An 11,166-nucleotide genomic window follows, 5' to 3' on the forward strand; every position below is an offset into this window, starting at 1 on the left:
CGTAGTTAGTGGGACCTCAGGGGACTTCCCTGGAGAACCACAAGGCTCAAGAAGCAGAATTACCAAATGCAGTAATTTTGCCAATCATGTGCCACGAGCAGTTACTTCTTCGAACAGAACCCAGTGGTGTTTTGCAGATCATCCACACGATGATCGGCCATACGTTTCGTGGCGAAACATTGTGAAGAGTGATGAATGACCTGTGTATTGGTGGTTACTTTCTCTAGTTTCAAAGGTCTGTTTCGAAATTCCATATGGGAGGTGCTAAATACTTGTGAAAACGTCCCATGTGTCTGTCAGTTCTGCTCTGGGGTAGAAGGGACATTTAATCCAACTTGGCATCAATGCAATCGATGTCCGCGGAGACGATGTTCAGTTGGTAGTGTTGATGTTGTGGCCCTGATTGTGGTATACTAAGTGATAAATCATACGATATGTATCTAAGGCATCTAATAGTTGTTATGCACGGTGATAATTTAAGGAATGGTGATAATTTAAGGAAGGTAGTTACGACAAATCGCCTCTCTAAGTCAGCGCCTGTCATTCAATTTTGGAAGAGGTTTCTGTTGAATCCATATCCCTCACTCTCGCATGGCAATCTCCTCCCTCTCAGCAAGAATATCCAGGACGCCATCATGTCTAGGAGTTATGTTGATCCTGTAGGGAAGTGGCGTACGTCCAGAAAGTCCCTCATACTGGGCCAGTGTTATCGGTTCTCCGGGGACTTCGCTGAAGCTGAATGACCAAAGCAGTCTTGATATGGCTAGCCAAAGCTCCCGTTCTGCAACCACCATTCCTGGACAGATGCGGCGACTACATTTAATGACATGAGCAAGTAAACTGATATGTATCAAAGTTCGTTTGCATACCCTGCTCCGAACGCCCAGTGATCTCGCAGAAAAGGATCTCCAAGCTTAGACGACTCTGAGGCGTTTAGCGAATCCCCGAGGTAGCGATCTGGATTGAAAGTCCAACTGAGAGGAAGGTTAGCATGTTCCTACGTGTTTATGCGCCCACATACGGATCTTTGTATCTGTCTTCGTTATGGTGGAGAGCGTAGACGTTTAGGACCATGACGGTGTTCTTGGGGATAAAATAGCCGTTGTAAACAAAGTCTTCCTCCGAACAATGAGGTGTTCCCATCCAAAACGGTGCATGTGCTCGCAAGACCTATTCATGCAAAATAACAATGCCATCATCAGCCCATTGATCTCTTGTACAAGCAAACTGTCTAGAATCACCTCTTTTATGATAGCACGACAGTACGGGAGTTTCGATTCGTCTTCTGATGTGGGCCATTGCTCTCGCCCTATGACACGGTCGAGTTCTTCGTGGGCTTTGGCTTGGATATGGGGGTACGATGGAATGAGTGCTAGGAACCACTCGATGATACCAGAAGTCTGTCAAAAAGAGTCAGCAAAAATAGATGGGCGAACCTGCTTGTACGCACTGAGTGTACACCTCCAGTGGTAAACGCAATAACAATAAAACACATATCTTCCCAGCTAAGTTTCTCGCTCTCTTGGGTTTCAAGGAGCGTTTTGACCAAACAATCCGAGACCTGTTCACCTGCGTCGAGACGCGCTTTGACACGATTTATCATCGCTCCGTAAACCGATAAGAAGTCGCTGTGGAGTCTGCGAGCTCTGTATCGAGCCCTGGTGGGTATCCATTGAAGCGGCTTGACGAAATCAATCATATTCGTCCAAGGACCTGCGGTTAATCAGTAAGAGGGCAAGGATTGACGCAGAAATGACCAACCAGTAAGGTCCATGAATTCCATGCCCAATCGAATAGCTTCGTCTACAAGTGGATCCGATGTTGATAGCGTACGCGTGCCAAATGCTACCGCCAGCATGTTGCTAGAGGTATAACCGTGAGTGTACCTCAAGATAACAAGATGGCCAACTCACTTCAAGGCATATCGCCCCGCAAAGCTGGCGGGATCAACGGGGGCGGAGCCATCCCGCGATGTCCGGTGGAGTGAGCGAAGGAACATGTGTGTCTCGTAATCGATACCATCGGCATAACCCAATGCTGCCTTGGGGTTGAGTACCGACATTGCTATCTTCCGGTGTTTTCTCCTGAGCGTGCGTTAGACACTGAGATAAAGGGAGCTTAAATAGTACGGCCTACCATGTCTCGTTGTAAGGGGAAGCCGTTAACGCCCTACCACTGAGAATAGTCTGGTTCTTCATAAAGTATCCCCATCGACCAGAGAAGTTCGCTCCATGGGTGACAAGAAGATCCCTTGCAACGTGAGGGTCGTTCATAACGACGAAAAGCTGGTTGCCCATCCACACAGAATGCAGGGGACCGTATTGCTTAGCCCATCGAAATAGAGGCTTCTCTGGATATCTGCGAAGGAAGGGGTATCGTAACAATGGCCCAGGGGGAATTGGGTGTCCGTCTTTATCAACGAGATTCCGGCGAAGGCCGAAGTAAGGAAGAAGAGCAAGGATGAATGCTGTGAAGCATAGCAGGGCAACATCGGCGCCAATACTTGCGATGGGCCACAGGCGAAGCACTGAGGAAGGTATGATGGTCATAACCGGTATGTTCCTTGGTATACGTCCGGAAGACATGTCGCGAGGTCAGCGATTCGGGTAGGTTTAGTGCGGGAGGTCCTTGCATCCCCCCCAAGCGTGGAGGATTTATATGGACCGTGGCGGCTCCATCAGAGCCAAAGTCGATACAAAGACGAATTGTAGTCAAGAGTACCGAGAATCTCAGTTTTCGGCGACTCCGGATACCCCTCGCCAGTGGCAAGGTACCGCGAGATAACTGAGATTCGCCAATGCACGCATGCTGCCTCGCTGCGGTGGCCCGCCTGAAACACCAGATATTATAATCAGTAAACGATGTCGAATATTTGTGTCGCACATATACTTACTTCTTGATTTTGTCCTGAGCAAGTCGAATCAGATGCCAGTCGACGCGAGATCGCGAAAGTTGGCGGCGGAAGGTTCGACGCGACGGGACTTTGTGAGTCACATGGCCTACTTCCCACCCCACAATGTACTTGAATCCGCAACGCTGCGGTTCCCACCTAAGCACTGGCTATGAAAGCTTGCCAAACAGAGCCGAGCTCACCGCCGGCTGGCGGCTGAGCGTTCCTGTAACCTGCAACCAGTTTCAGTCGAATCACGTCGGCCACACTGGTACTGCACTCATCATTTGCATATCATTCACCGTTGCGCTCAAGCATCATTCTAGGATACATACCCGCGAGGTGTGAAACAAGTCGCCCAAACGGGCGGACACGGTAGATTTATCACATTATAATGGGGCCTACCACTTGGTAGTCAAAGGGTCAGTGGTACTCTGTGGGACGGTGTGATCGTCTGTGTTTCATGCCTGGTATGGTACTGGAGTAAGAAGCAGAGCGCGTGGGCTTAGCACCCTCGACCGTCTCGCCATGACTAAGACTATCTTCTTGCGCCGTAAAGCATCTGAAGCGGTTGCTCGCCATCCAGGGACGGTTCGTAGAGAATGCGATACAGCCTATAAATCCCCCCCGCTGCCAGAGTTACACCAATCGCATGCACAATGACCACACAACTGCCTTTGGATAAAACATTCCTCATCGCAGCTTGGGCGGAGGTATGCACCAGCACTAGCTTCGTATGTTCTCTTATTTATTGATTATCGTTTCTAGGCCATCGCATATGGTTTGCACTAAACATACTGCATTTATGGACATCATTGACATATATCCTAGGCTTCCTTGTGTGTCTCTTCTGTGCTACGATGTTCTTCACCTTCGGCACCGGTCTACGACACGACTTTCATGGCAAGGTACGCCGTCATTATTGGTATACAGTTGGGCAACTAGTTGAACTTGCGTTAGGTCATGATCTGTGTATCATGTACCATGTTCTTAGTAGCATCCTGGCATTTGGCCATGAACGGCTACCGTCTGATCGAAGGGTTCACCGAGCACGCGTTCACTCCGGGTGGGCCAGTAGCCTACTTTGGCAATCTTCGCACTTGGGACCATGTACTCAAGGACACGCTCTATGCGACGCAGGAGATTCTGGGGAATGCTGCAGCGGTAGGCAAACACACGTCGCCATCTGCCATCGGTCTGACCCGCCGTAGATATACCGCTGTTATATCCTGTGGGGCCAAGATTGGCGGGTGATCTCCCTCCCTCTCTTGCTAATGGTTGGCAGCGTCGGTCAGTCACTTATAGATTCCGCCAGTAAACAAAACACTCATGATCGTCTTCTAGTTTCTGGCTACACTGTGTGCGCGCTGTTCGTGAAAGTCGACCCCAACCAAACCGTATTTGATCCGCTCCTCAATTCATGGATACGAGCATTTTACTCCATTGCCGTGGTCCAAAATATCATCACAACCAGCCTCATGGCGTACCGAATCTGGCGAACAACTCACCAATCTGCGAAGTTCCGTACGGACAGAGGGCTGATTCCTGTCTTGCGGATACTGGTCGAGTCTGCAGCACTCCAGTTGGTTGTTGAGATCTTGCTCCTCGCGTTGTACTGCAGCAATATTAATGCTCAGTATATTTTACTGGAGCTAGTTACGCCCGTGGTGGTAGGTTCCGATTCAGGTTAAGATGAATGGTGGAGTCTAACGGCATGGATTGTAGGGCATTACATTCAACGCCATTACCATCAGAATCCGGCTCCGCGCGTTGAATACGGCAAGTACGGGCTCTGGTATCACGAAATCAGACCACGTTCAAACGATTGGAAGCGTTCCAATGCGTCGTCGCATCCACGTCGATATCACCAAGGAGGTAGAGGACGATATGGAGAAGAGCACAGATTACCGTGTCATCGACATATCGAGTAACTCGCGTGTATAGACCATACACTTTTCTTTATCGTGCTTGAAACATATAAATTATTATTTATGTATGGATGTACCCTGTATTACCCCCTGTATCCATTCACGACCGTGCGAAGCTCACGTCGTGTTCTGCTAATTCACTGTCACGGTGTCGTGATTACCTGATAACCTGGAAGATGAGCTTGAACAAGTACGCCAACCTGCCAGACATTGTCAGTCCTCACGACGCCTCTTTTGGTGCTGCTCTTCGTTGATTTGGCTCCTAGGATACAGCTCCGGATGTCTATGAGACAGAAGATGTAGTCGACTCAGGAGAGGTAGCCTCTTCGTCTTGCTCGTAGTGCATTTGCCGAAGCTCACCGCTAGTCATGCTAGGGAAACGACTCCTCCGACCACGACGACGAGGGCGCACAGAACCGGGGGAATAAGAGACACGGCGACCCGAATGCTCCCAGGGAAGAGCTGGATTCGAGCCATTTGATGAGCCATGACGAGGCAAGCAAGCGGTTCAGGAAAGCCGAGAAACGACGAGGTATGTCAATTTGTGCGATAGCAAGCTCACCCCATGTTGAAGAAATGTAGCGCAGATGCGTACTGAGTATGCTTACCCCCCATCCTCAACGTCTCCTGTGGACGAAACCAGTTCCTCTTCCAAACCTGTCCCTTTGTCATATCGTCTGCGCGCGCTGCAAGCGGAGCTGGCTGCTCTTGAAGAAGAGCTTTCAGACCCTACAAATCCGCAGCTGCACAAAGAGCGTGTAGAAGATCATGTTGATCCTGGCGTCCTTATACGCGGTCTAGTTGATGTGCGAGGGCGACTGGAAAAGATTAGAAAGGGCAAAGAAGGTCGTGGCAAACTGGTTCAGGTAGTGCTGGGGGCAGACAGTGCCCGCGAGAACGAGGACGAAGAATCTAAAGCACCTGGCGATTCTACTACGCAGGCTAGTCCAAGCAAGTCAGAAACTCAGTCTACATCCGTGGCAGATATGGATAAGCGTCTGGGGGATTTGGAGAAGATGCTAGGGTCATCGAATATTGCTATAGACGAGGTGGGTTGCTGATAGCTATACACTATTCCTTGTACTTGACTCCGTTGTCAGGCTTCTACGATGCCTCCTCCGTTGCTATCTTCTGTCGCGCGCCTTAATGCTCAGTTAACCATCCTCACGCAACCCAGACATATCGACTCCGTGTCACGACGGCTAAAGCTCTTGCTTTCGGACCTTGACCGCGCGTCTGCCTCCCAACAACACGGGCATCGGCGGAATCCCTCGCAGCCATCAGCAAGTGGTTCATTACCTAACATCCAAGAACAACTCCTCCCTTTATTAAGCCGCCTCAGTCCTCTGTTACCTCAGATACCCCACATCCTTACGCGTTTGCGGACACTGTCGTCGCTCCACACGTCTGCCGGAGAGTTCCAAAGTATGTTAAGCAGCTTGGAGACTGACCAGCAAGGGATGCACAAATCTCTGGATGACCTAGAAGAGGCTATGAAGACGGTGGAGAAAAGTTTGGAGGCAAACCAGAAAGTGGTCAGAGGTAACGTGGCTGGGTTGGAAGAACGGGTTGATAGCTTGATGGGACGTTTGGAGGAGCTTGGTCGTGACTCGTGAGGTTGAGTAGAATTCTTCGGATATATCATATACCTCGCGCGCCTATTTCATCCGTACACTTTCCCTCGTTCTTGATCATCAACCTCTTAATTCAGTGGAAGCAGTGCAATGAACCCCCTAGGTATGCCACCTCTCTGAACTACGTCGCGGAATATAACACTATCATCAGTTATATGGTACGAGGGTCATCATATGTAACCTTCAGCTTGATGATATAGCGCAATGTTTTAGTCCTGTCTGTGAACGAGGCGTGCCAGAGTCAGATATAAACAGGCATCTGGATAATGCGTGCAATGGCAACGACTCTGTAAAACCAGAGCCTAAGCCGTCTACAAGCGGCGCTGCTTCCAGCTCACAAAGAGCTAGTAAAAAGGAAGCATTAGCCCCGATCTTCGCGAAGCCCAGCAGGAGAGCGGAGGGGGTGTCCTCGCCCTCGCAGGCGCGTCAAATACCTTTGAAGCGCAGTGCGGTGGACGAGGGCACACCCATATCCATGTCGATGAAAAGGAAAAGGAATCAGGCTAAACTTGATGCTGTGCCGCTCGCGGAGCGATTGCGGCCTAAGAAGCTGGTTGATTTTGTAGGCCAAGCACACCTTACAGGTCCTGACAGTCTCCTTCAAAAGGCGGTCTCCAACGGCTCTGTGGGGAGTATCATCCTATGGGGTCCTCCTGGGTGCGCTTACCATCTTTCACCACCTTCCAGTCCATCACGTTGCAGCTAACATTCGGTGTCAGGTGTGGGAAGACTACGCTAGCAAGACTGATTGCTGGCGAAACAAATTCGATATTGAAAGAGTTAAGTGCGACGGTGGTCGGAATCAATGATATCCGACAGACATTTGAAGAAGCCAAAGGTACCATGGCGCTAACCGGACGGTTAGGAAATGCCTCTAGCTCCGCCAGTACTTACTGACGACCCATTCATAGGCGGACGATAATCTTCTTGGATGAGGTGCATCGGTTCACCAGGTCTCAGCAGGTTAGTTTATTTCAGTCTGCTTCCGCTGTTGATGAATATTTTCTCTCTTAGGATATATTTCTTCCCTCCATCGAGAAGGGCGAGGTCCAGGTAGGGATGCTTTTCAGGGACTACGAACACTTACAGAGGTTACCCAGTTGATCGGTGCCACTACTGAGAATCCTTCTTTCAAATTGAACTCTGCTCTATTGAGTCGGTGCAGGCAAGTACCTCGTCTGACCCAACTACTTCCGCTGACTCCGAAGACTGCAGGGTGTTTACTCTCAATCCACTATCAACCGACGATATGAAGCAAATCCTACACAATGCCGTGGCACGAATCTGCGAGGAAGCGGAGGACGTCTCGGAACCGTCGGTAGAAGTAGAAGTCCCTCTGCCAACGCCACCAAACCCTTCTTCATCTCAAGCTTCTGTGACAAGTATAGGCACAACCGCACATCCACAACTCACAGAAAAAGTCATGGATACCATTGCCTCCTTATCCAACGGTGATGCTCGCACGGCGCTTTCGCTTTTAGAGCTGGCTGTATTGTCGAAGGACATGAAAGAGAGACAGTTACTCAATCATCTACGCGTCTCTGTGTCCATCTCCTACGATCGAACAGGAGAAAGTCACTATGATATGATCTCGGCCCTTCATAAGTCGATACGAGGGAGTCAAGGAAGCGCAGCCCTGTACTGGTTAGCCCGCATGCTAACTGGAGGCGAGGATCCAGTATTTATTGCGAGGTATCTATCTTTTTGTTCAAATCCTCTTGATGTTGCTTCATAACGGTATTCAGGAGACTTGTGGTCTGCGCTAGCGAAGATGTTGGCTTAGCGGACAACCACGCCTTACCCTTGGTGAGCAATCCTGCCATCCTTCGCAGTCGGAAAAATGATTTTATATGTACAGGCCGTGGCAACGATGCAAGCGTGTCAGCTTGTGGGAATGCCGGAGTGTCGTATCAATCTCGCGCATTGCGTGTCCTATTTATCTGAAGCCCCAAAATCGACGCGGTCTTACCGAGGTTACAACCGAGCAGAGGCAGCTGCCAAGAACGATCCCACTGACCCTGTCCCGATGGCAGTTAGAAACGCTCCCACATCTTTAATGAAAGACCTCGGCTATGGGGATGGATATCATTACAACCCGGACTTCGCGTCAGTGCGCCATTTGCGCGACTTTCACTTACTGATCGCATTTCTACAGGCACCCCGTCTACAATGAATATCTACCGCCTAAATTACGCGATGAGGTCTTCTTAAAGCAGGCAGGTGATGAATCAGATAAGACCTGGGATGAAGACGCTCTGAGACAATGGGAGACTGAGATGAACGGTGGCGAGCTTTGGGATGGCCGCGACGATAAGAATGCAGTGTAGCACTACGATTGAGATAATATCAGGTGTCGGACGTGTGGTCTGTGCGTGCGATGAAGTAAACTCTTGTTCCTGTCGAAGACGCTGAAGCTTGACGGCGCTCTTCCTTGTACCTCCATCATCGCCGTCCATGCCTGCTGTCCCCACCCATTCCACCACAGAAGGCCCCAATGAGTTTCGCGTCCTGGTCACCGGCTTCGGCGTAGGTCCATTACAATCTTTTTTGCCCAAGATGATGTCCGTGTTCATGCTGACTGCTAGCAAGTTCAGCCATTCGCACACTTTGACGAGAATCCATCATGGCTCGCCGTAAAGCCCCTCCACAAGACCACCCTGGCCACCGATCCATCATTAAACCCTATAATTGTCAACCAGCAGGTTGCTGTTTCTGGATCTGCGCCCCGCATGCCGCGTCCAATCCACATATCTGCGCTGCAAATACCCGTCACCTACGAAGCAGTCCTCAATACGGTGCCGGGATTACATTCTAGACCACCCATTTTACCTGAGGGAGTAGATCCTGACTTCCCTGCTCCACCAGAAGAAGGCTACGATCTCATGTTCCATATCGGCGTCGCGGGGCGCGGCCCTTTGCGTATGGAGCGAATCGGCCATAAATTAGGGTACCAAATGAAAGATGTTAGTGGGAAGCTCGCATCTGTTGTTCGATCCAATCCAAAAGACTTCAGTCGACACACCGATGAGCCTGCATCAGCCGCAGAGAACATGGAAAGGGAGAGATTGGGCATGGAGATCATATCATCCGGGGAGAATATCGCACGTCAGACACGAGGTTTCGGGGCTGCCTATGAGACGTTCCCGGATGAAATCACTACGGAGGTTGATGTTACCCGTTTAGTCCAAGATTTGAAGCGATCTGGGATCGAGGTGCGTTGCCCACTATCATTCTCTGAGATTCATTATCATTGACCACCGTCTTAGCAAATATACACGTCCATGGATGCAGGACACTATCTCTGCGATTTCATTTACTACTGCTCTCTCGCTGAGGCTAAGCGTACGGCGAAACCTTACGAGAAGCGGCGTAACACCCAAGTGCTATTCTTGCACTGTCCCCCAGTGAACCAACCTCTAACGACAGAGGAGGTCACTGAGGCCATCAAACGCATCATTGTATGGATCTGTCAAGAGATTGAAGCCATCGACGCCACCGAAAATCCGTTACAAGTCGGGGCGTCCGCTGCAACCGCCTGAGGAGTGTACGTCTAGGATTGAAGCACCCCGCATCTAGTTGGAAGTTGACGTGACATGTACTTTTCGTGTGGATTTGGACAGGAAATACAATAAATAGCTCTGCTTTACTTTACTGTGCACTCCGAGTCCGATGTGCTAGGCTGATCACCTGATCCTATTACAATCGCGACATAATTACTCAGGACTCTGAACAGGTTATAACTTTGTAGAGTACCTATGAGGAATGGGAGCAAACGCGAATCTCTTTCCCCTCCTTTCTGGGATCCCGCATGGCCACCAACATTACATTCCATCCAGGTAGATTCCATCATCATCGTAGCAGTGCACGTGGACTTACGATGATCTTCAGGCTCGGTCACTTCAGCAGAACGAACAAAACTGCTCAACCAAAAGGGCGTCACCATTTGGCTAACAGGGCTGAGTGCGAGTGGAAAGGTCTGTATCACTTACTAGAGGCCTAGCGTGGATCTGACATACCTACTGTAGTCCACGATTGCGTGTGCTCTAGAGCAACATCTGTTGCATCTACATCACTTTAGTTATCGATTAGATGGAGACAACATTCGCTTCGGCCTCAACAAAGATCTTGGATTCGACGAGAAATCCAGGAACGAGAACATAAGACGAATCGGTGAAGTACGGCCTTCGTCCGGGATAACGTCCATACACACTTAACTCAACCCTCCCGAATCTCGGTAGGTATCCAAGCTGTTTGCGGACGCATCCTGCATCTCCATCACCGCCTTCATTTCTCCCTACCGAACCGACCGTGATTCAGTTCGAGAGTTGCATAATGCAGCACAAATCCCGTTTGTGGAAGTTTACGTAGATGCACCGCTGAAAGTCGTGGAAGAGAGGGACCCCAAAGGTTCGTCGGAACCGTCCACAATATATGTCCGAGTCTGACTTCGCAATAGGTCTCTACAAGAAGGCTCGCGCTGGTGAAATCAAGGGTATGATTTGACCTTGGCTGTGTTCATCTATATGCACGGCTGACAAGCGGCTTCGCAGAGTTCACAGGAGTGTCGGCTCCCTATGAAGAGCCTCTCAACCCGGAGATCCACATCCGAACAGACCAGCTGGACGTTACCGAGAGTGTCCGAGTGATCGTCGAATACCTCGAGAGTAAACAGTATATTTAGATCGGTGTACTTACTTAATAAATTACTTGTAAG

General features: G+C 49.9%; 5 protein-coding genes across 5 annotated transcripts; 4 read left to right on the forward strand and 1 right to left on the reverse strand.

Moving 5' to 3' along the window:
- Positions 1–581: 581 nt before the first annotated feature.
- Positions 582–2,585, reverse strand: PC9H_007584 (uncharacterized protein; the record flags this gene model as incomplete). Its single annotated transcript, XM_036777114.1, has 8 exons — positions 582–813; positions 870–974; positions 1,022–1,170; positions 1,242–1,400; positions 1,451–1,713; positions 1,762–1,862; positions 1,914–2,084; positions 2,137–2,585. The coding sequence occupies 8 exons, from the start codon at positions 2,583–2,585 to the stop codon at positions 582–584; spliced, it is 1,629 nt and encodes a 542-aa protein (XP_036630734.1).
- A 964-nt stretch (positions 2,586–3,549) lies between these two features.
- Positions 3,550–4,834, forward strand: PC9H_007585 (uncharacterized protein; the record flags this gene model as incomplete). Its single annotated transcript, XM_036777115.1, has 6 exons — positions 3,550–3,603; positions 3,659–3,671; positions 3,722–3,798; positions 3,851–4,085; positions 4,235–4,560; positions 4,616–4,834. 6 exons carry the CDS (start codon positions 3,550–3,552, stop codon positions 4,832–4,834), a joined length of 924 nt encoding a protein of 307 aa, XP_036630735.1.
- Positions 4,835–4,994: 160 nt separating this feature from the next.
- PC9H_007586 (uncharacterized protein) lies at positions 4,995–8,779 on the forward strand (the record flags this gene model as incomplete). Its single annotated transcript, XM_036777116.1, has 15 exons — positions 4,995–5,030; positions 5,085–5,135; positions 5,194–5,350; positions 5,401–5,867; positions 5,919–6,430; positions 6,666–7,109; positions 7,172–7,312; positions 7,364–7,415; positions 7,467–7,505; positions 7,553–7,607; positions 7,661–7,766; positions 7,836–8,144; positions 8,198–8,258; positions 8,311–8,558; positions 8,608–8,779. The coding sequence occupies 15 exons, from the start codon at positions 4,995–4,997 to the stop codon at positions 8,777–8,779; spliced, it is 2,850 nt and encodes a 949-aa protein (XP_036630736.1).
- Positions 8,780–8,906: 127 nt separating this feature from the next.
- PC9H_007587 (uncharacterized protein) lies at positions 8,907–9,991 on the forward strand (the record flags this gene model as incomplete). The annotated part of the gene is made up of 3 exons (XM_036777117.1): positions 8,907–8,978; positions 9,047–9,664; positions 9,719–9,991. 3 exons carry the CDS (start codon positions 8,907–8,909, stop codon positions 9,989–9,991), a joined length of 963 nt encoding a protein of 320 aa, XP_036630737.1.
- A 269-nt stretch (positions 9,992–10,260) lies between these two features.
- MET14 (Adenylyl-sulfate kinase) lies at positions 10,261–11,133 on the forward strand (the record flags this gene model as incomplete). Its single annotated transcript, XM_036777118.1, has 6 exons — positions 10,261–10,288; positions 10,341–10,426; positions 10,478–10,627; positions 10,691–10,859; positions 10,909–10,944; positions 11,003–11,133. The coding sequence occupies 6 exons, from the start codon at positions 10,261–10,263 to the stop codon at positions 11,131–11,133; spliced, it is 600 nt and encodes a 199-aa protein (XP_036630738.1).
- Between the last annotated feature and the right edge of the window lie 33 nt (positions 11,134–11,166).

This window comes from Pleurotus ostreatus (genome assembly GCF_014466165.1).
Source record: "Pleurotus ostreatus strain PC9 chromosome Unknown scaffold_5, whole genome shotgun sequence".
Classification (NCBI taxonomy): Eukaryota; Fungi; Basidiomycota; class Agaricomycetes; order Agaricales; family Pleurotaceae; genus Pleurotus; species Pleurotus ostreatus.